The 23,527-nt window shown below is 37.2% G+C and overlaps 1 protein-coding gene across 4 annotated transcripts in view; it reads left to right on the top strand.

Annotated features, from left to right (window-relative positions):
• The window catches only part of LOC150110083 (contactin-like), a 690,381-nt gene that overhangs the window by 136,675 nt on the left and 530,179 nt on the right, over positions 1 to 23,527 (top strand). For all 4 annotated transcript variants that reach the window (XM_090391236.1, XM_090391210.1, XM_090391218.1 and 1 more), the window contains exon 6: positions 19,934 to 20,100. In XM_090391236.1, coding sequence (XP_090247362.1) covers positions 19,934 to 20,100 — 167 coding nt within the window. The remainder of the gene's footprint in view (positions 1 to 19,933; positions 20,101 to 23,527) is intronic.

Below are 23,527 nucleotides of genomic sequence, written 5' to 3'. Positions count from 1 at the left end.
AAAATTAGTAAGTGCTGATATATACAGAATTGGATAGATGATGGTAATATCATTTATAAAGATCAGAACGGATTTGTTAAGGGTACTGTTATTTTAGAATTTTGGTTGTGTTTTGTAATCATGGCTGATGAAGGGGGGAAAAAAGCATATTCTTTTATTCCACAATGCTCAGTATTGTGATCGTAACTGTTCAACTGATATTGACCAATCTCAGTTGAACTGATATTGATCAACTGTCCAGTGATATTGTAGATTCAATTGTTTGCAGACTATGTGAAGCATGAGATGGTCATTAACCCTTTAACTGCTGACTTTATATTCTACTGACATTGTCCCATGTGCTGAATTAATTTTGTTTTTATGTAACCAGTTGACCACCGCTAACCGTACATATACAGGCTCAGCACAGCAGGTGTGTATTTCCGAGCCCATAATAATACGTTCTCAGCAGTTAAAGGGTTAATAATAGTGCCATTGCGGTGACTCCTCAAAAAATCCAAATAACCTGGATATTTGAGCAAATAAATGGGGATTTGGTTTAACATAGCTAAATGTATGGTTTCAAAATTTGGGATCCATAAATTGAAGGTTGCATAATCATGAAATGACACTGGAGGAAGTGAGGAATGCAAGGAATCTTTGGAATAATGTTAGAAGTTTGAAGCTCTGTGGACATTGAAAAGATCACGATGAAAGCCCAGAGATTGCATCAATTACTGAAAAGGATGTTGATTAGCAGAGATGAACTGGCAGAAGTTCTATTGTATAATGTCTCGTTCAGATTACTTTGCTGAGATCTGATCACTGGGATTTGAAGGAGATGAAGTAACTTTGGTGATGTACTGTATGGTCAGTGGAGAAAATTTCATACAGTAGAATTAAGAGAAAGGAACAAGGAATGGAAACTCTCAGTGAAAATTGCAAAAGGAAGTGGTCAGAAGTATTTATAATTTTTTTTTTTTTTTTGCATGGAATGCATTGGCTGAGAAGGTGGCAAGTATGCAGAAGGACCTCCCACGATAAGTTTTGATAGACTTGTGTTTCCTAGAAAGGATCTCCCGTGATGAGTCTTTTGACTCTTTGGAGGCCTAAATAATAATAATTTTTTATTTTATTTTATTTTTTTATTGATTTTTATTGATTTCTCAAATATTTACATATATACAATTATCATCTTGAGTAACATTCAAGATATTATTTTACAAGGTTCAGCACTAAGTGCTACATATAATGAAATTTCAATATTAATGATGATGATATGGTCTTTTTGCTATCTTTTAAAACAACAATCACAGTAATAATTTACAATTATATAGTTCAGAGTTACACAAGTTATATAATATTACATGTAGTTTACTATTTTTTTTTTTTTTCAAAGTTTGAGAAAGAGTGATTACACAACAGTATTTACACATGTGCAATTAAAATATTATATTTCCTATTTCTCACAAACATACAATGTAAACTCATTATTTACATATTTTTTTTTATAATAAGAATAATTTATTACATTATTTTTTTCATGTTACATAGTATTATTCATCATCATCGTCATCAAATTCCTGCCATGTTCCCTCAAGGGGTGTACAGGATATGATAGTACTACATGAAAAATTTACATCATTGCTAACTTCCTATCTACAATTTTCTTCCAAATCAGTCTGTTACTTGTCAAGACTCCAACATTATCAGATCTTATATTTCTACCATCTAAGGCACTTTGTATAGTATCAATCCATCTATATCTTGGTCTTCCTCTGGGTCGTTTTCCTGCCAACCTGGCAAGGAACACTTGTTTTGCTAATTTTTCCTCGCCCATGCTATTTAAGTGACCATACCACCTGAGATTAGCTCTGCTAACACATTCCTGGATGCTGGCAATGTCAAGTTCTTTCCTAATATCCTCATTTTTAATATGATATTGCCATTGATGCTAACTGTTCACACCTATAATCTTTCTCAGGACTCTCATATCTGCTGTCTCTAGTCTTTGGTCAGGTGTTTTACTTCTGACCCAGCTCTCAGAACCATAAGTTAAAACTGGTTTGAACACTGCCTTGTATACAGCTAATTTAGTGTTCCGACTAATTTCTCTGTTATCCCATATGAATTTATTCAGTTGACTTCCTACCATACCAGCTTTGTTGATTCTGTTGTCTATTTCCATATTTGGTTTACCATCTTCACTAAAATTGTACCTAAGTAGCCGAAATGTTTTACTTTTTCCACAGGTTCTCTGTTCACAATACAGTTAACATTTTCAACGATTCTGCCTATTTTCATTGTCTTTGTCTTTTTATTGCTGACCTTCATACCATATCTATTACAACAGCTATTCAATTTAGTCAGAGAATCTTGCAGACTTGTAGCGGATTTATTTAGAAGTATAACATCATCCGCATAAAGCAAAGAGCTGATATTAACATCTCCAATTTTGATATCATGTTTAATACCACTTTCCTTCATAATGTGATCCATATAGATAATGAATAACAGTGGGATAATGTACATCCTTGTCTCACACCAGATTTAACATTAAACCATCTTCCTGTACTTCCTTCAATTCTAACTGCTGACTTACAACTCAAATAAAGACTAAGTATTGCTTGATATAGTGCCCCATTGACACCATATAACTGCAGCATATTGAATAGCTTCTCTCTTGGCACCCTGTCATATGCCTTTTCCAAATCGACAAAACTTAAATACAGATCTTTGTTATATTCCCATGCTCTCTCGACTATTTGTCGTAAAGTGAAGATGTGATCCTGACAGTCTCTATTTGGCCTGAATCCAGCATGTTCTTCACCAAGCTTTTTTTTCACAATTCTTCTCAACCGTTTCTCAAGTATACTTGCATAGATCTTGCCAGGAACACTCAGTAGGGAAATACCTCTGTAATTCTCACATTCAGTTTTATTTCCCTTTTTATATATGGGTACTATGAGAGCTCTACTCCAATCATCGGGAATTCGTCCCTCTGTCCAGGCTTTCTGGACTATGCAGTGCAGCCACTGTAAGACTCTTATACCACCATACTTCAGCATTTCTGATCGAATATTATCTACTCCTGCTGCATTTCCACATTTCAAGCCTTTGATGGCTTTTTCTACTTCAAGTATGGATATGTATTCCTGACTATATGCCTGTTTAGTGTTTTTTACCACTGTGCTATCACTGCTTGTTTCATTTAGCAGTTTTTCAAAGTAATTACTCCATACTTCAAGGATATCTTTTTCTCCTGTTTTCATGTCACCTTTATCATTTCTAACTCCTTTTACAGCACTCTTTCCTCCATTTCTAAGCTTCTTCAACAACCTCCAGAATATCTTACTACCTTCTTGATATTTATTTTCTATGTTCTTGCCAAAGTCCTCCCATGACTTTTGTTTAACTAGTTTTACATAGTGTTTAGCTTTCTTACATTTGTCTTTGTATTCTCTAAGAGCACAAGCTGACTTATTTGCCAGGAACTTTTGATATGCTTTCTTCTTATCCTTCAGTGCCTCCTTAACTTCCTGTGTCCACCATGGAGTTCTGATTTTTCTATCCTTGCAGACAAGCTCACTACATGCCTCTCTGGCTGAATCAATCAGTGTTTTCTTCAGTAATATAATTATTATTATTATTATTATTATTATTATTATTACGGGTATCTCCATGGAGTCAGTAGACTCATCGCGGGAGACCCAAACTAGCAAAACAATATCTGTCATATCTCTTCTTGAATTCTTTTACAGACAAAGAGCTCACAACTAAGTCAGGCAATGAATTCCACTCATTCACCACCCTCCAGGCAAAAAACCTTGTTCTGACACCTTTGTTAACCACACTCTTCTTTAATTTCCAGAGATGGCCTCTTGTTCTTCCATCACTATCACACAGCTGAACCATTTCCCCTGCATCAATCCTATAAAAACCTTTTAGTAATTTGAATGTTTCTATCATATCCCCTCTTCTTCGCCTATCAACCAATCTCTGCAATCCACAAGCTCTCAATCTATCAATGTAGGGAGTATTTTTTATATCACTCACCAACTTGGTCACTCTTCTCTGAACCCTCTCCACAGCCTCCTCATCTCCAAGGAATCCAGGTGACCAGACCTGAGCACAGTAATCCAAATGTGGAAGTATCAATGCTTTATAAAGGGGAATAATAACCTCTTTATCTCTGGATGTCAGTGTGTTCCTCAACAACCAAGTAATCCTATGTGCAATCTTGGACACCTTAGCAATGTGTCCTCTGAACTTCATCTCCCTATCTACCAATACCCCTAAGTCCCTAGCCTCATCAATCTCTTGGAGTACCTTTCCATCGATGTAGTACACAGCTGGTAATCTTTTAATCCCAAAATGCATGACTTTACACTTTTCCACATTGAACTGACATCCATTTTCTTTTGCCCATTTTACCAGCTTATTTAAATCCTCCTGCAAACTTTCAACATCAGCTTGATTTTTTATTGCACTACACAACTTTGCATCATCAGCAAACAACTGAATATCTCCCTTTAAGCCATTTCCTATATCATTTATATACAAATTAAACAACATTGGCCCAAGCACAGAGCCCTGAGGCACACCACTGGTCACCTGCCTCGATTCTTTATTGTTATGTAATTTACTGACTGTTTTGTTGCATTTCTTCATTTGATTATAAGGATTACATGTAGATGGGTGAGGCAAGTTAATCCCACCTACTTCAAAGCTTGGGCTAGCTTTTATGAAGAGAGTGGGATTTAGCCTTCACTATTTATTTTGTTGTAACTGTTTATGCATGGGCTGTAGGCATTGGATGCTGGTGATTTGTGATGTGTATGTTAGTGTTAATGGTGTATTAACTTTTTTGGTATATTTTCCAGAGTGCATTTTTTAATGTTCTGTAGTTATCTATGTTTTTTAAATTTTGTAGGTTGTTGAATTGCGTTGGTATCGGATGTGATCTCACATAATAACCGTATGAGTTGTTGAAGGGTGTAGGGATGTGGAGAGTTGTTGTAGGTCGTGTTATACGATATGTGTCTCTGTTGTTGTTTCGATAGGTGACAATGAAGTAATTCCTTGTTAATGTCATGTAGTGTTTCAGGTTTTTATGCTCAGAATTCTATGTGTCGCCATGTGCTGGTCAGATATTGGTTGTTGCGTGTAAGGTGTCCAAATCACTGTTGACATAATTTTCCTATGTAATGTTCCTAATTTTGTTAAGTGGCTGTTTGATGTGTTTGCATAGACTGTTATACTCTATCTGAGTAGGGATTCGCAGATACTATGATATTGGAGTTTTTTTATGTTGGATGGAATTATGTCTTTTACTTGGAAGAGTTTTGCAACTATGATCCGGAGTTTGCCATGTAGGTATTCTATATGTTTTGTCCATTTAAGGTGGCAATCTATTATAGAGACCAAGGTATTTTGCATGTGCAAAATAATAATGCAATAATAATAATAATAATAATAATAATAATAAATGGTAAATAATTAAGATAATAGCATAATATAGTTTGTGTTACCTAAGATGGACTCTCCATGATGAATCTTAGGATTCCATGGAGGTACAGAGTAATAATAATAATTATGTGTAAGTTTTTTTTGTTTATTATCAATTTAAAATGTAGTTAAAGGCAGTTATTATTATTATTATAATTATGGCTATTATAGCCTGTTTATGTTTAGGAGTGTCCCTTATTTAAATACATTGGCTATCAATACTCAAAAGGGGATATATATATATATATATATATATATATTTAGGGCATTATTGGTGAGTATAGAAGGCAATTAAGGTATAATAAAAGAGGTGGAAAAATTTGGTACATACCTTTTTTGATTCTACGATGTCTTCCACTTCCATGATCTCGCTGAAGATTGTTTACAAATGGGGGGTGAAGAGGGAGGGAGTGTGTGGGGGTGTTTAGACGCGGGGAAAATAAGTTTGGATAACCCAGGTTAATATTAATAATATATATATAAATGTATACATATATTATTTTGAATTAGGACGCATTTTTGTGGGGGGGGGGGAAGGGTAAACTTATGTGGCAACTGGGGCAGGGTTAACGGGGTGTGGAACCGTTTCGGTCATGGGACCGTCCTTGGAACTTTGTCAGAAATGAGTGTAGGGCAAAGTTGCAACTGTCAAATAAGGGCATTAGTTGTCGCTACATGGCCGGAGGTGTGGCTTAATTTGAAGGTTCTGGATCGTCCAACATTCGGAAATTTGGTAGGGGCGGTGGAAGTTGATAGAATTTTCATCGCATTTTATGGCACTAATTTCGGATATTCTTAGCATTGTTTAATTGTCTTGTTTGTATATGATTATGGCCTTGTCAATTTGGGGGGTATGTTTCAGCTCAAGGGCATGAGCTGCAATCTCTGTCTTCCCTGTACTCTGTGTTTTATTTTTCTTTTTGATGTTGCGATGTTTTTTGTGTTCAGATATTCCGGAATGGGAATATAGCAATCCCTGAAGTGCTCTTGTAATCTGGTCCATAAGGACCTAATTGTAGAGCCGGTGTAGGTGATGTCACAGTCCTCTTGACAAGGAAATTTGTAGACAACGTTGTGGAGTTTGAATATTTCTTTATGTGTGAGAGATTTTTTAGGTTTTAGGACAGTTGCTAATTTTTGGTTCGTGGTGAATACTAGCTTATAGTCCGTGTTTTTGAAAATGTATTTGTAGGCTTTGTATGTGTTTTGGGTGTATGGTAATTTGATGACCATGCGTGTAGGGAAGTCTATTTTGGTTGTATTATCATTATGACGGGATTTTGCCATATTGTTCGCGTAATTTATTAGATGTGTAGGATAGTTGCGATTTTTGAAAACCTGTGTTAAATACTTTAATTCTGTGTTAAGATAATTGCTGTTAGTTGAGAATTTGTAAGCATTGATAAATTGTGATAGGATGACAGATTTTTTAACAGAATATGGGTGGTATGAATTGAAATGGAAGTAGTTTCTGATATGTGTGGGTTTGTGGAATATCTTTGTAGCTATCTTGTTATTGCTTCTGATTAATGTCAGGTTTAAGAAATTGATGGATTTGTTCTGTTCTGTTTCTAAGGTGAATTGTAGTCTATTACTATAATTGTTGAGGGATGTTTGTAAGGCAGAGATGTGCGAGGGTTTGCCAATGCATAGAATATCGTCTATGTATCTGCCATAAAAGGTGATGCCGGGGGGAAGAGAAGGGTGGAGTAGGAGTGATTCAATGTGTACCAGGAATAATTCTGCTAGATGACCACTAATGTTTTGGCCCATTGGGAGACCGAAAATTTGAACATATAAGGAATTGTTGAACTTAAAGAAGTTTGCAAATATTGTGAGTTTGATCAAGCTAATGATGTCAATTGGTGTTAGTTTTGTGCGTGTTGTGTAGGGTGTAGTCCTCTGTGAGTAGTGTATGCACGATTATAGACACCAGACTACCATGGAGTCAAAGACTCATCATAGGAGATATACACTATTACACACAAAGCCTATCAAATCATGCTTTGAACCTCTTCAATGTATCCATATTTACTCTGTCAGGCAATGCATTCCACTCACTAACCACCTCTGCATGCAAAGAACCAGCTCGTTATGCCTTTACTCACACCCTCCTTATACAGCTGCCAAGGATGTCCCATTGTACTACCTCCCTTCTTCCATTCTACAAAAAATTGTACATTCCACATTAACCTTGTAACAATCCTTTATTAACTTAATTGTCTGAATGATATCCCATCTTTTCCTCCTATTCATAAGGCTTTGCAAAATTCATTCCCTCAATGTCTTCATATACCACATCGCAAAGATCATGTTACTACCTTAGTCTTCTCTGTGCACTTTCCAATATCCTCATCACCATGAAAACCAGGAGACCAGATCTGGCCACAATAATTGATATGAGGCCTGATCAAGGCTTCATATGGATTATTATGTATACTCCTATCTATTATGTATACTCCACATCCCATTGTTGCCTACCAAATTTCAGAACCTTACACTTTGCAACATTGAACTGACAGTTCTATACTGTTACTCACTCATACAATCTATTTAAGTCCTCCTGTAAAGCCACAACATCTGCTTGATTTGTCATCACTCTTCCCCAGTTTTGCATCATCTGCAAACAGTTGTATATCATCAGTTAAACCCATCCCATTATCATTAATATACAAATTAAATAACAGTGGTCCCAAAACAGATCCCTGTGGCACATCACTGGTGACTTTCTTCCTCTTCTTTTGGGGTAGTGCACCCCCCCCCCATACACAACTTGCTAGATACCTATCTGAGAGCCAGTTGACTATCCAACTCACTAATCTATTATCCAGTCCCATTTGCTCCAATTTAGTTACCAACATTGTGTAGCAATGTATCAAAATCCTTTGCACAATCTAAGTATATTACTGTATGTGCATCTCCTTTGTCCAAAACATTTGTTGCCTTGTTATAGTACATAATCACATTGGTAAAACATGACCTCCATGTAACAAACTGATGTTAACAAGCACAGAAAATGCCACTGTTACCAACCTACTTTTGTGTCCTAGTTCTCACCAACCTCTTCAGTACTTTAAATACAGCTCCAGAGATTGGTCTATAATTTGTTGCATTAGCCATATTACCACCCTTTTGGCATGGAACAATTTTTACCCTCATTCCATTCCTTTGAAATTTGTGCTGTTGCAAGACTTTTGTGAAAAAAATAGGCAATAAATCTCTGGAACATTCCCTTAAAACACGTGATGGTATGTCATCAAATCATATTTGCCTTATTTGTCTTAATTCCTCATATATCTCTTTCTTGCCTCACCAGTAGGTCTTCTCTCATTTCATTTTATACACTTGAGCTTCTGATTTCACACTGAGGATGAGCTGCTTACCGAATACCTCGCCAATGTCCTCAGCAGCAGTTACCCAATTATAGTATGCCCACCGTTTGTAGGTGTCTCCTTGGCATTTTGCCAAGAATAGTCGATTCATGCTGAAGGGGAGAAAGAAATGAAGGATGTACGAATTGGTCGCCAACATGCAAAATCACGTGCTTCCTTGTCTGTCGCTGTACTAGTAGTAGCTTGATTTTTGTTGTCGCTTTTTTTTTTTTTGCATTTTTTTTTTATTATTAATTTGTATGATGGATCCAGTACAGTCAACAAGTTTTGTTGTTAAACGTTTCAGTAGCTCTTGCAAAAGAATATTGAATAATGTGCTGACATTCTGCGAAAAAGAATCATCAGAAGGCCATCTCCTTGTTCCCCTTTTTCAATTCATAAAACATGCAAGTGCAATTGTGGGCATATCGGGGTCGACTGTTAAAAGAATTCTTAGGGAATCAAAAGGTGAAGGTAAGCCAAAATTTAAATCTCCTAAAATAAAGCGCCAGAGAAAGAAAACCATCGAAACCATAGCTTTGAACGATTTTGATGTGGACGTTATAAGAAGAACTATTCACGAATTTTACATGGTCGAGAAAAGAGTGCCAACTGTTCCGAAATTGATTCATGTGCTTAAAGAAAAAATTCATTTTTCTTGGAAAAGAAAAACTTTAAGGAAAATACTTCATGAAATCGGATTTTGTTTTAAAAAGTCCCAGAACAAAAGGAAACTTATCATGGAGCGAAGTGACATTGTTTTATCTAGAACACAGTATTTGAGAGCAATAAGACGTTTCAGGGAGGAGAAAAGACCGATTGTGTATCTAGATGAAATTTTGGATTGATAGTAATTTAACTTATGGAAAATGTTGGCAGTCTAAAGAAGAATGTCGAGTGCTACAAACTGGAAATGCCTCGCGGCACATTATAATTTTGTGTGCGGGTGAAGAAATGGGTTTTTTACCGAATTCAAACTTACTATACAAAGCCAATTCAACTACTGGCGATTACCATGGGCAAATGAATTCTACAATCTTCGAAAAGTGGGCAGAAGAAAAACCGATTCCAAACCTTCCTAAAAAAAATGCTGTTGTTATAATTGATAACGCTTCATATCATTCTATTCGATTAAACAAAATTCCAAATTGGTCTAATAAGAAGCAAGTTCTTATGGATTGGCTCTCTGCAAATAACATTTCTCATTCCCAAGATATGCGAAAAATTGAATTGCTTAATTTGGTCAAAAGAAACTCGCCCACAACTAACTATTTAAATTCGACACGAAGCTCAAAGAGCATGGATTTCTAGTGTTGAGGCTACCACCATATCATTGCGATATTAATGCTATTGAGTATGTTTGGGCAGAAGTGAAAAGTTTCATTCACCATCGCAACGTAACTGGGGATATTGACATGCTGAAACTTTTTAAGCTTTCAGAACAGGCGATTGAAAGTATTACAGTTCAGAACTGGGGAAAATATTGCTCTCATGTCACCTCATTGGAAAATATGTATTGGGACAGAGACTGAATTATCGAAGAATTATGCGAACCTTTGGTAATTAGTTTAAGTGAAAGTGATCACGATTCGGACACCCATTCAGTTGACTCTGAAGATTAAAAGGATTTGATAATGGTATTTTTTTCCAACATTTTTATTTGCATGGGTTTGTTAAAAGAGTCACAAGAAGTCATAAATAATTAATCGGTTTAGGACATTAAAGTGTCTCAGTTCTCTCAACTGTAAGTTTAGAATATCTAAGTTCATTTGAAAAAATTTCTGTTTTTCTGTATAATTATTTTTATTTTATAGAAAACTTTCTTAAAAATAAACTTAGTTAAATTTTTGTTTTATGCTATACCTTTTTTAATTTTGTTAATACTCTACATACATTTTTCCAACTGTTATATAAGCAAAATAGTTATACTTTAAAAACTTCAATGTTCATAAAAGAAAAGCTAAATTTTCTGACCTGTAATAATAAGCAAACTCATCCCAGAAGACAGATTGATTTCCCTATTATTGGAATGGATTCTCATTTTTCTGACATATGCAGAAGTGTCGAAGGATCTCTAATCAGTGGGCAAACTATACCACTCTAATCCATTGTCATCATCCTGCCATAATCATTCTTCTTTTTACTTGCCACATATCTAAAGAATTCCTTAGGGTTTTTCTTGGCCTTATTTGCTAATTTCTGCTCATACTGCACTTTTATAGTTATCATTAAATGTATCACATATATGCTTTTTTTTGGTGCAGACACCAACAAAAAAAGATCTTGGAAGAAGTTTCATACAAATATTCTGGATACAAAAATCATGGTCAGAGTAGTCATAACTCATTAACAGAGCACAAAGTGAATTTGGAGCACTATTGAGTACTAAAATGTTAAAGATAATAACAGGATATATTATAAGTGCTTTGAGGGTTTAAATAGTTAAGAGTTGTTCTGAATCAAGTCATCTTCTAATATATTTAGCATATTTGTTGACTAATGGTACCTTGAGATTATTTTATACAATGAAGCATATTCTCATCTGTATTGTAATTTAATTTCTTATTATTATTACTTTTTATATTATTCCCAGAACATATGAAGCTGTTGTAATCTTCGTGGAAGGCTGTTCCACAGAACTGAGGTAACAAAACAAAATTGTGTTTTAGAAGCATTCAGGGTGACTATGTTGTTACACCTTATTGATGAAAGGTGTGGAGATTGGTATTTAGAATAATTATCATGTCATGTCATGAAAGTATAATGGAGTATCAGGTTTGGTGAGTTAGCATTTCAAATATAAGACTAGCACCCGTTACTTGTTTTACTGTAGAAGAAATGGTAACTATGAAGGAAACCTACTTCTCCTGAACAGCACTTATGGAAATATCTGTAGAAGAGATGCAGTACAGAAACTGACCATTTGTGAGGCCGGGGGGGGGGTTGCAAAGAGTCTGTGACAGATAGGTTGTTCAAGAATTTTTAGAGAGGTTTTAGGTATGCCACCAAAAATGTGAGAGCAGTATTCCAAGGTTGGGTGGATTGTTATTTGTACAGAACTCATTACTGGTTAGATAAAAAAGTATTATCTTGAGCAAACAAGAATGCCAAGTTCAGTTGATGCTAAAGGATCTATAATGTGGTTATTGCAAAAAAAAAGCTAGGAGGGAATGTCATCCAATTTTGTCTTGGCTGTTAAGCTGAGCATTTTCAAAGATAAGGATGGGGAAAGAACTAAAGTCTTTTTTTTTTTTTTTTGCAAGAAAAAAGACAAAATTGTGTTTTAGAAATGTTGAAAGTTTATTTTTCACTAGGTTAGACTATAATATAATAAATTTAGTTTAATCCTTTATCTCAGTGAGAGCAAACAAAGTTTGTGCCTGAAAATATCTTCAGGGCTGAATATAGTGTTGTACTATCTTACCTGGGTAAGTAGTACAACATCAGGCAACTCATAGCAAAGGTGGAGCAAGATACCAACACTCCTATCCCAGTATCTCCCATAATGCAAAACACATCTCCTTGTGGATATGTATATACTGTTATGCATTAAAGGATTGGCCACTACCCAGACTAGTTTCGACCTTTATTGAGGTCTCTTCAGTGGGAGCCAGGCCCAGAGTTGGAGATACCAGGCAGAAGCAGTAGCAAGGTCATCTTTACCTATAGGAGTTGCCCAAAGGTTTGCCACCTTTTTTTATTAAATTACTCTGGATTTAGAGAAAGATGTTGAAAGTTTATTTTTCACTAGATTAGACTATAATAAATTTAGTTTAATCCTTTATCCCAGTGAGAGCAAACAAAGTTTGTGCCTGAAAATATCTTCAGGACTGAATATAGTGTTGTACTATCTTACCTGGGTAAGTAGTACAACACCAGGTCTCTTCAGTGGGAGCCAGGCCCAGAGCTGGAGATACCAGGCAGAAGCAGTAGCAAGGTCATCTTGCTGAAAAGACCTCAATAAAGGTCAAAACTAGTCTGGGTAGTGGCCAATCCCTTAATGCATAACAGTATACATATCCACAAGGAGATGTGTTTTCCATTATGGGAGATACTGGGATAGGAGTGTTGGTAGCTTGCTCCACCTTGCTACGAGTTGCCTGGTGTTGTACTACTTACCCAGGTGAGATAGTACACTATATTCAGTCCTGAAGATATTTTCAGGTGCAAAGTTTGTTTGCTCTCACTGGGATAAAGGGTTAAACTAAATTTATTATATGTGTTTTAGAAACATTCAGGGTGAACTATGTTGTTACACCTCATTGATGAAAGGTGTGGAGATTGGTGTTTAGAATAATTATCGTACATCATCCTGTAGCTTGAGAAGGTTGAGCACTGCAAGATTTGTTATAACACCTTAAACAAAAAAAAAATCCATGCTTAAATATGGTTATGCCAGAAAAGGTTGGAAGTAATTGTCTTTCTGAGAAATGAGATTTGGTCTTGACTCTTAAGCTGAGCATTATCAAAAGAGGTTGGGAGAGAGAATTAAGGTCTTTTTTGAAAGAAAAAAAAGACAAGACTGTGTTTCAGAAGCATTTAGGATGATGAAGTTGTTATCACATCATTGAAGGAGTGATAACAAAAAAAAAAAATTCTATATAAGGTATGGCGGTTATGTTTTGAATACTTATTGCACATTTTGAAGATTGAAATTTTGTGCACCACAGGTGGAGAATAGTGTCATCATCAAATAACAGAGCTCTGAAGACTTGCATCAATAAGAAAATTTGAAGAGAGATAGAACACCTCCCATAACATGTAGTAAATAACTTTAGAGGAAAAGCTGGCAATAAATTACAATGGGCAAAAAGCAGATCATAAGATGGCAATTTCCTGAGAAGTTCTTGATGCCAAACCATATCAAATTCCCCTTGTATAAATGTCATAGAAAGTTTTCCAAGCCTTTCTGTGACATGTTTCCAGAGATGGATGATAGGCAAGGAAATCTGTTATGTATCTTGACTGGCAGAATTGATATTCGTAGTAATTGTTTATTATTATTTGTCACCTCCAGGGAGTCCAAAGACTCATCGAGGGAGGGCACCAACTCTACATCTCTTCATCTCCGTCATCATCTACACCAGCACCATCTGTTGCCTACCACCACTAGTATCTCCACAGACAATCACAAACATCCATGCCCACGGCAGGATTCGAACCCGCAGCCTTTTGACTGGAGAGTGGATACGCTAACCACTTTAGTTTAGTTTACAGTTTTCCAGGTGGTGAAGAACAGATTACCAATAACCTTCTCCATTACATAGATAGCAATGATGTGAGAACAATGGGATGATAATGATGACAGACAATATTTTTTTTTTCTTAAATTGGCTTTGAGATGAGAAAGAGATCAGATGAGATAATAAAGAACAGGCATTAATTTAGGAGCACATCTCTTGAACACAATTAGTGGGATTCCATCAGGACTCGAAGACGTTTTGTATCAAATCCAGGGATTGTTCTTCCGATGACTTTCTGGCAGAAGTTGGAAGTAAGTTACTAAAGTTGGAGGTGATTTACTTTGGTCATCTGTGCAGGAGTTAAATGAGAAGAATGATGCCGGGGGGGGGTTAGCTTTATCTTCAGGCGATATTGTAATACTGCACTTGGATGAGAGAGAGAGAGAGGGAGAGAAGTAGGAGCACAGAGGGACTGAAATTGAATCCTACCTTTTGCATGGGACCAGAAGGCATAACTACATTTGGCACAGATAGCAAGTTTTCTACTTAGCTCTTTCAGAGCAGACTTAGTAATCTTAATGATTGGTTTGTAAGTGTTGCAGGCTTCAATGTAAGCCGTGTATGCTGTAAGTTTTGTCTCCCCCTACTTAAATATGTTTCTTTTTTCTCTTTTTTCTTGAATTGCCATGAATAGCAGGAATGCCTGAAAAAACAGAATTGGAAATGAAGATCCTCATTCCAGCATAGATACTTTTTGTCATGCTGTCAGAACAAGTATCAGAATCTGTAGAATGGAAACAATGGTTCTGATTCTGGAAAGGAGGAGTAAAAATGGAGATCTTCCCTTTTGACATTATTGTAGTGCCAAAGGTCTTTTGAATGGTTGAGGATGAGGACATTCCACTAGAGATAACACTTGTATGAAATTGTGATCTGAATTACCAAGAAGAGCACTTACCTGAGCTGTGTATCTAGAAGGAGAACTGGTTAAGAGACGATCCAGAGTGTTGCATTATTAGAGGGGATTGTTAGCACTCTTGTTGATAGATGAATGATTTGCTTTAGGTCATTGCTTATAGCAGATAGCAGATTGCAGGAACTCAGGCTTCAAGAATAAGAATTCAAAGTGGTCATTTTTTTAATGATGTTCAGAGTTGGGAAGAAAGTAGAGATAGCAGATGAATGATGCATAATAATTCCAGAGGATATCTAACCTTGAATCATCCCCCTTTTTATGTATGTATGATACATACATAAATACATACATACATACATGAAAAGGGATGATTAAATGTTAGATATCCTCTGGAAAGGAATATCAGAATAAGTTCAAGTACTGCCTTTGGGATTTCAGCTTATTCTGATATTTCTTTCCAGTAGCTGTCTTTAGGCAATGGTGCACATAATTTAAGTTGGTGCTTATGCCATGAATGTTGATGAAGTGAATGTAGAAGAGATTTTTTTCATAAAATTTTCAGACTTAATTTTTTTTTTTTCCTTTGGATTTTTATACTATTAAAATATTTATACTAATTATTTATACTTTTAGAATAACTAGTAACCAGAATTGTACTATATGAAATGACAGTAGTTTCCATTTAGTCAACAATGACAAAATTCAGAAATAATTAATTCAAACCTACTGCAGAAGGCAATGCAAGTAAAATATATTTCTTTGTTGCAACAATTTTTGCCATTATTGATTAGACCATTCATCATGTATTTTGTGATATCTTCATTATTGAAACATATTTTCAGTAATGTCATGCAGTATATCCAGTTAGAAGCAATTATGGATGTATAATATATGTAATGTCATGTTGGAGGCTTAATGGATTTTTTACAACACTCAAAAAGAATTAAAATAGAATTTAATACTTCCTATATTTCATCCTAGTCACTAGGACATCTACGGGGATTACAAAAACAATTAATGTAACATATACACAAATAACAAACAATACTAAGCCCAACCACGTGGGTGACACTAAAGTCCTATCTAGGTAGAGCGCCCTCTAAGGGCAGTAGTAGGTGGCCTGGAATGTAAGGTGGGAACTCTGGTGATGAGTGTTTCTCAAATCTTCGGAAGCTTAATGCAACCATATTTATTGAGATTTGGTTGGTTTTTGAGAGCTGCTGCTGCTTCTAAGAAAAGTCTCTCTTTCTTGAATTTGCTGTGGTGGAGCATGGTGGTTTTCTTCCATGATACCCTGTGGGTGGTGTCCAAAACATGGTCAGCCAAGCCTGAATGGCCATAGTTGTGTTTAAAGATATACGACTTGTGTTCCTCTAGACGGATGGATGCTGATCTGCCTGTCTGTCCAAAGTACGCCAGCTTACAGGAACAGGGTACTTTGTAAACTCCAGGCAGAGAGAGAGGAGAGAGCTGATCTTTCTTAGAACGGATAAGGGTAGCAAGTTTGCGGTGGGGCTTATATGCTGTGTGTGGGTTGTACTTTTTTAGTATCTTGGCTATTTTTTCGGATGTGCCACAGATGTAGGGTATGGTGATGGCATTTTTAAAATCTTGTTGACGAGAAGGACAGGGAATGGGGGAGGAGTTAATTATTTTTTTGATACTGTGATCACTGTAGCCATTGGAAAGGAAAGTGCTGTGTATGTGGCTCAGTAGTGAGGGCGGTTCCACTGGAACAAAGATTGTGGGCTCTCTTGGTAAGGGTTTTAATAATGCCATATTGTTGAGAGGGGTGGTGGTGGGAGAGTTTGTGAATGTATCTGCCTGTGTGTGTGTGGGGGTTTTCTGTATACGGTGAAGGTAAGTGTATCATTAGGCAGGCGTGTGACTAAGGTGTCTAGGAAGGGTAAACAATTGTTCTTTTCCTTTTCCATAGTGAACTGGATTCTTGGATGTAGACTATTGAGATGACTGAGGAAGGAGTCTAACGTGTCTGGGCCATGAGGCCAAATAGAGAACACATCATCTACATATCTAAGCCAGATAGAGGGTTTGAGTGGGGCTGAGTCTATGGCTCGTTTTTCGAAATCTTCCATATAGAAATTGGCAAGGGGGGTGAGAGGGGGGAACCCATGGCAGTTCCCTCTATCTGCTTGTAGATTTTGTTGTTCCAAGAGAAATACCCAGAGTTAATGGCAAAGGAAAAGAGATCTAAGATGTCAGAGGGAAAAACGTTTTCTAAGAGAGATAAGGTGTCAATTAAGGGAATATTGGTAAACAAAGAGGAGATATCAAAGCTTACCAATATGTCTGTCTTATTCAAGGTTAAATTTTCTGTGAGGGCTTTAAAGTGGGTCGAGTTTTTTATATAGGAAGGGGACCTTCCGGTGAGGGGGATCAGAGAGTTGGCCAGCTGTTTAGATAGTCTATAGCAAGGTGCATTGGTGGCATCTACTATAGGCCTGAGTGGGGAATTGGGTTTGTGGATTTTTGGTAAACTGTATATTCGGGGGGGGGGGGGGGGACGGGAGCGGAAAGGTTTAAGTTTTTTCGTGACGTCAGGGGGCCAGGAAGATACTTTTTTGAGTAAGATTTTTAGTTTTTTAGCTTGTGTTTTTGTGGGGTTATGTTCTCCTGAAACTACGTAAAGAAAAAAGTATTGTCATCACCAGAGCGGGATAAGGGTAATGCCACAGTCGTTCTTAATGCCAGTGAATACAATCGTAAAATGAACATTATCCTCCGCGATCACACTACCCACATCCCGCTAGAACACGACCCCACAAAAACACAAGCTAAGAAACTAAAAATCTTACTCAAAAAAGTATCTTCCTGGCCCCCTGACGTCATGAAAAAACTTAAACCTTTCCACTCCTGTCCCCCCCCCGAATATACGGTTTACCAAAAATCCACAAACCCAATTCCCCACTCAGGCCTATAGTAGATGCCACCAATGCACCTTGCTATAGACTATCTAAACAGCTGGCCAACTCTCTGATCCCCCTCACCGGAAGGTTCCCTTCCTATATAAAAAACTCGACCCACTTTAAAGCCCTCACAGAAAATTTAACCTTGAATAAGACAGACATATTGGTAAGCTTTGATATCTCCTCTTTGTTTACCAATATTCCCTTAATTGACACCTTATCTCTCTTAGAAAACGGTTTTCCCTCTGACATCTTAGATCTCTTTTCCTTTGCCATTAACTCTGGGTATTTCTCTTGGAACAACAAAATCTACAAGCAGAAAAAGGGAACTGCCATGGGTTCCTCCCTTGCCAATTTCTATATGGAAGATTTCGAAAAACGAGCCATAGACTCAGCCCCACTCAAACCCTCTATCTGGCTAAGATATGTAGATGATGTGTTCTCTATTTGGCCTCATGGCCCAGACACGTTAGACTCTTTCCTCAGTCATCTCAATAATCTACATCCAAGAATCCAGTTCACTATGGAAAAGGAAAAGAACAATTGTTTACCCTTCCTTTAGTCACACGCCTGCCTAATGATACACTTACCTTCACCGTATACAGAAAACCCACACACACAGGCAGATACATTCACAAACTCTCCCCCCCCCTCTCAACAATATGGCATTATTAAAACCCTTACCAAGAGAGCCCACAATCTTTGTTCCAGTGGAACCGCCCTCACTACTGAGCTTAACCACATACACAGCACTTTCCTCTCCAATGGCTACAGCGATCACAGTATCAAAAAAATAATTAACTCCTCCCCCATTCCCTGTCCTTCTCGTCAACAAGATTTTAAAAATGCCATCACCATACCCTATTAGAAGCAGCAGCAGCTCTCAAAAACCAACCAAATCTCAATAAATACGGTTGCATTAAGCTTCCAGGCCACCTACTACTGCCCTTAGAGGGCGCTCTACCTAGATAGGACTTTAGTGTCACCCACGTGGTTGGGCTTAGTATTGTTTGTTTTTTGTGTATGTTACATTATTTATTGAGCCCCACTCAAACCCTCTATCTGGCTAAGATATGTAGATGATGTGTTCTCTATTTGGCCTCATGGCCCAGACACGTTAGACTCTTTCCTCAGTCATCTCAATAATCTACATCCAAGAATCCAGTTCACTATGGAAAAGGAAAAGAACAATTGTTTACCCTTCCTTTAGTCACACGCCTGCCTAATGATACACTTACCTTCACCGTATACAGAAAACCCACACACACAGGCAGATACATTCACAAACTCTCCCCCCCCCCTCTCAACAATATGGCATTATTAAAACCCTTACCAAGAGAGCCCACAATCTTTGTTCCAGTGGAACTGCCCTCACTACTGAGCTTAACCACATACACAGCACTTTCCTCTCCAATGGCTACAGCGATCAGTATCAAAAAAATAATTAACTCCTCCCCCATTCCCTGTCCTTCTCGTCAACAAGATTTTAAAAATGCCATCACCATACCCTATTAGAAGCAGCAGCAGCTCTCAAAAACCAACCAAATCTCAATAAATACGGTTGCATTAAGCTTCCAGGCCACCTACTACTGCCCTTAGAGGGCGCTCTACCTAGATAGGACTTTAGTGTCACCCACGTGGTTGGGCTTAGTATTGTTTGTTTTTTGTGTATGTTACATTAATTGTTTTTGTAATCCCCGTAGATGTCCTAGTGACTAGGATGAAATATAGGAAGTATTAAGTTCTATTTTAATTCTTTTCGAGTGTGTAAAAAATCCATTAAGCCTCCAACATGATGTCCTCACAGCACTTAAGCCTCTACACACGTAATATATGTAATGAGTGAAATAGAGTGTGGCACACTTGTAGCAAAGTTCAGTGTGAGGTGGTGACAACACATAATGAGACTTTACAGAGCTATTCTGCATCATTTTAACCCCCCCCCCCCCAAAAAAAAGAACTTGGAAAAATTTCCACATATGACAATTATTTGTAGTGCACATTTTTTTGCAGCCAAATTTATTTAACTAAAAGTTGTTTATTTCTTAGATTACGGGATAAATATTTTGGACAAAGAAAAATCTCCAAGAGGTCCATATTTTATTGAAGAGCCAGAAACAGCTGTGTTATATTCAAATGATCACAATAAAATCAATGATGTATTTCTTCGCTGTGTGGCAGGTGGCTATCCCCATCCTGTATATCAGTGGTATAAGGTAAAAATTTTATTCCGCTCATGCTCCAACAGTCAGTTAAGTTTACAATTAACTGACTGCTGGAATCCTTAAGTTAAAGATATACAGGGTGGCCATAAAATAACTTTCCCTCTTTGGAGGCATCTGTAGCTAAAACCAATAAACGGAATGAGACTAAATATTATATTGAGACTTATGGAGGCATGGGAAGATAAATATTGCAAAAAAAAGATTTAGTACCAAAAGTCGCCGATAGGGGAAATTTTGGCACTGGCTGAGCTGAAAGTAGTCAAATATTTGCAGTAAATGCAGGTACAAAGGATTATATAAATTTTACTGTGTGTATTACCCCTACAGGTCCTGTAACCTTCTCCATTACTGGAAAGATTTATCAACGAATGCTGGAAAATTTTGTCATTCCTGCATTGCAGCAGAGACAATATTTGCACTCCATAATTTTTATGCAGGATGGAGCATGGCCACACATTGAATGTTCAGTACAGCAGCACCTTTTACACCAGCATTTCAGTAATGAGAGGGTTATCAATCAGTTCTTTCCGATGGCTTGGCTACCTCGATCCCCCGGACATCACTCCATGTGACTTTTGGTTGTGGGGGTATTTGAAATCCCTTGTGTATGTTGGTGGCGTTCCCAACTTGCATGCCTTGAAAGAGAACATAAAACGTTATGAACATCCAATCTGACTCCTTATGCTCAGCTGTAGAGCATTTCGCACACCAGATGCAATTTGATGTACACAAGAAAGGTCAGCACATTGAAAATCGTGTATGTGGTCCAGGGGATCCTGATTCTGATGACTAAAACTCTTTTCTGTGAGTTCAATCACTACATTAATTTCTGTATCTCTCACAAGTTGTTGTTTTAGTTTAATTATTCTTATTCTTATTATCATTGTAATGCACCACATATCCAGCTGAAATCAGTGACACGGCCCTTGCTTACACTGTTGAAATGTTATTATTCCATTTTATCTGCCCTTAATGTAATTATAAGATTGTTTTTGGCTCTTCCAGCGCCAAAATTTCCCCTATTGGTGACTTTTGGTACTAAATCTTTTTTTTGTGGGAAATCATCTCCCCATGCCTTCAAAAGTCTCAATATAAAATTTGGTCTTATTCCGTTTATTGGTTTTAGCTACAGATGTCTCCAAAGAGGGAAAGTTATTTTATGGACACCCTGTACTTGACTATGTTCAATTATACAATAAATTGGTTAACCTCATACTTAAATATTTCTTATCTTCCTTCACTTGCTTCATAATTTAAAAATTAATTTGGAAATGTTTAGGCAGTTGAGTTGGCAAGTGCAAGAAGAATGATTGTTATGGGAGATTTTAACTACAGTAGTATAAATTGGGGAGAGGAAGGTGCATGTAGCAATAAGGGAATGGAATTTCTAGAATTCTTGAGGGACAAATGTCTTAAGCAACATGTAATAGAGGGAACAAGAAGTTCAAGAGTTTTGGATTTGGTCATAGCATCAGAAGAGTTGATAATAACTGAGATCACATCTCTCCCATCAATTGGAGAGAGAGAGTAACCATATGGTTTTGACTTGGAAAATGAATAGACATGCAGGAATATCAAAGAGACAGGAACGTATGTGGAATTATAAGGCAGGTTATTATAATAGTCTAAGACGTCAACTTGGGGAAGTTTCATGGAGGGAGGAATTGGAAGGCCGGGATATCATTAGTACGTGGGAAATTATGAAAGAATATTTGTTAGCAGCAATGGTAAGTTGTATACCACGAGTGAAGAAGAGGACACAATTTGGAGTAAAGTGGATGACAAACAATACTAAACAGGAATTGCATACGAAAAAGAGGCTTTGGAAGAGATATAAGGAGACAGGAGAAGAGAAGATGCATGAAGAGTATAAGACACAGGTCAGAAGAGTGACTAGTATGGTAAGAAAGACGAAACTGGAATACGAGAGGAGATTGGCCCTAAGATCCAAAGAAAAACCTAGGGAATTTTTTAGATATGTGGCCAGTAGGAGGAGAAATGACTGTGGAAGAATGATATTGTGGGATAAAAATGGGAATAGAGTGCTGATGCAGATGACATAGTGGAATTGTTCAGTGAACACTTTATTGGAGTATTTCATTCTGGAGGAGTCAGTTTTAATGCTAGAGGGATAGGGAAGGTTTGGGGTTTAGAGGTACAGGAGGAGAGTGTGTTTCAGATACTGAGTACTCTGGATGTCAGTAAAGTTGTGGGACGTGATAGTATTTCACCACAAGTTTTGAGAGAATGTGCTAGGGAACTGACAGTGCCTTTGACCTGGCTTTTCAATGAAAGTCTGGCTGCAGGAAAGGTGATCATGGAATGGAAGGAAGGTAAGAAAGTGGCATTGCATAAAGGCGGTAGCAGACTGGAAGTGTCTAATTACAGGCCAGTTTGTGTGTCATCAGTAGTTAGTAAGATCTTGGAGAAAGTAGTGAAGAACTGTATGCAGGATTGGGCAGATGAGGGTAATGTTATCTGCGAGAGTCAACATGGATTTGTGAAGGGGCGCTCTTGTTTTAGCAATATGCTAGCCTTTTATGATAAAGTTACAAGAGCATTAGATGAAGGAAAGTCATATACTGCCATTTTCTTAGACTTAGCAAAGGCATTTGACAGGGTGCCACATGATAAGCTGATATTTAAGTTTCAGCACATGGGTCTGAATGTCAGATTGGTCAACTGGATTCAGGATTGGCTGTCTGATAGGTATCAGAGAGTTGTGTATAGGGGCAGTTTCAAGGATGCAGAGGGTTACAAGTGGGATCCCACAGGGCTTAGTACTGGGACCTATATTGTTTAACCTTTATATCAATGACATTGTCAGTGGATTGCAAGGGGATATTCAGTTGTTTGCGGATGATGCGAATCTGGGAAGGATTATTAGTAATAGTGCAGATGCGACAGCCCTGCAAGAGTATTTGAATAAGCTATATAGATGGGCAAATGAATGGGGGTATCGGTTTAGTACAGCAAAATGTAAGGTCTTGAGGTTTGGGAAATATCGATGGGACACTGCATACTCTATGGAAGGAGTTATACTGGAGAAAGTAGGGGAGACAAGAGATCTATAGAAAGCCCACACATACCAACAGAGATCTGCATAGTCAGTCCCATCACTTCCCACCTCATAAGCTTGGAATAATTTCCACCTTGGACATGAAGCCCGTTCTCTTCTGGATGACCCAAATGAACTTCTTACAGAAATAAACCATCTCAAAACTTCTTTCAAAGTTAATGAATATTCCAAGAGAATCATTGAAAGATTCCTTCTTAATGCTTCTAGACATCGCTCAGAAGAAACAAATAGATTCAAAGGCAATATATCTATTCCTTACATAAGTACAATTTCACATAAATTAGCAAAAGTTCTTAAAAAATACAATATCAGAACCTTGTTCACTCCACTTTCAAAGAT

The sequence above is a fragment of the Typopeltis vanoorti genome, chromosome 1 (genome assembly GCF_054136105.1).
Source record: "Typopeltis vanoorti isolate ZY-2024b chromosome 1, IOZ_Tvanoo_1.0, whole genome shotgun sequence".
NCBI lineage: Eukaryota > Metazoa > Arthropoda > Arachnida > Uropygi > Thelyphonidae > Typopeltis > Typopeltis vanoorti.
This window is presented reverse-complemented; position numbering and strand designations above follow the sequence as displayed.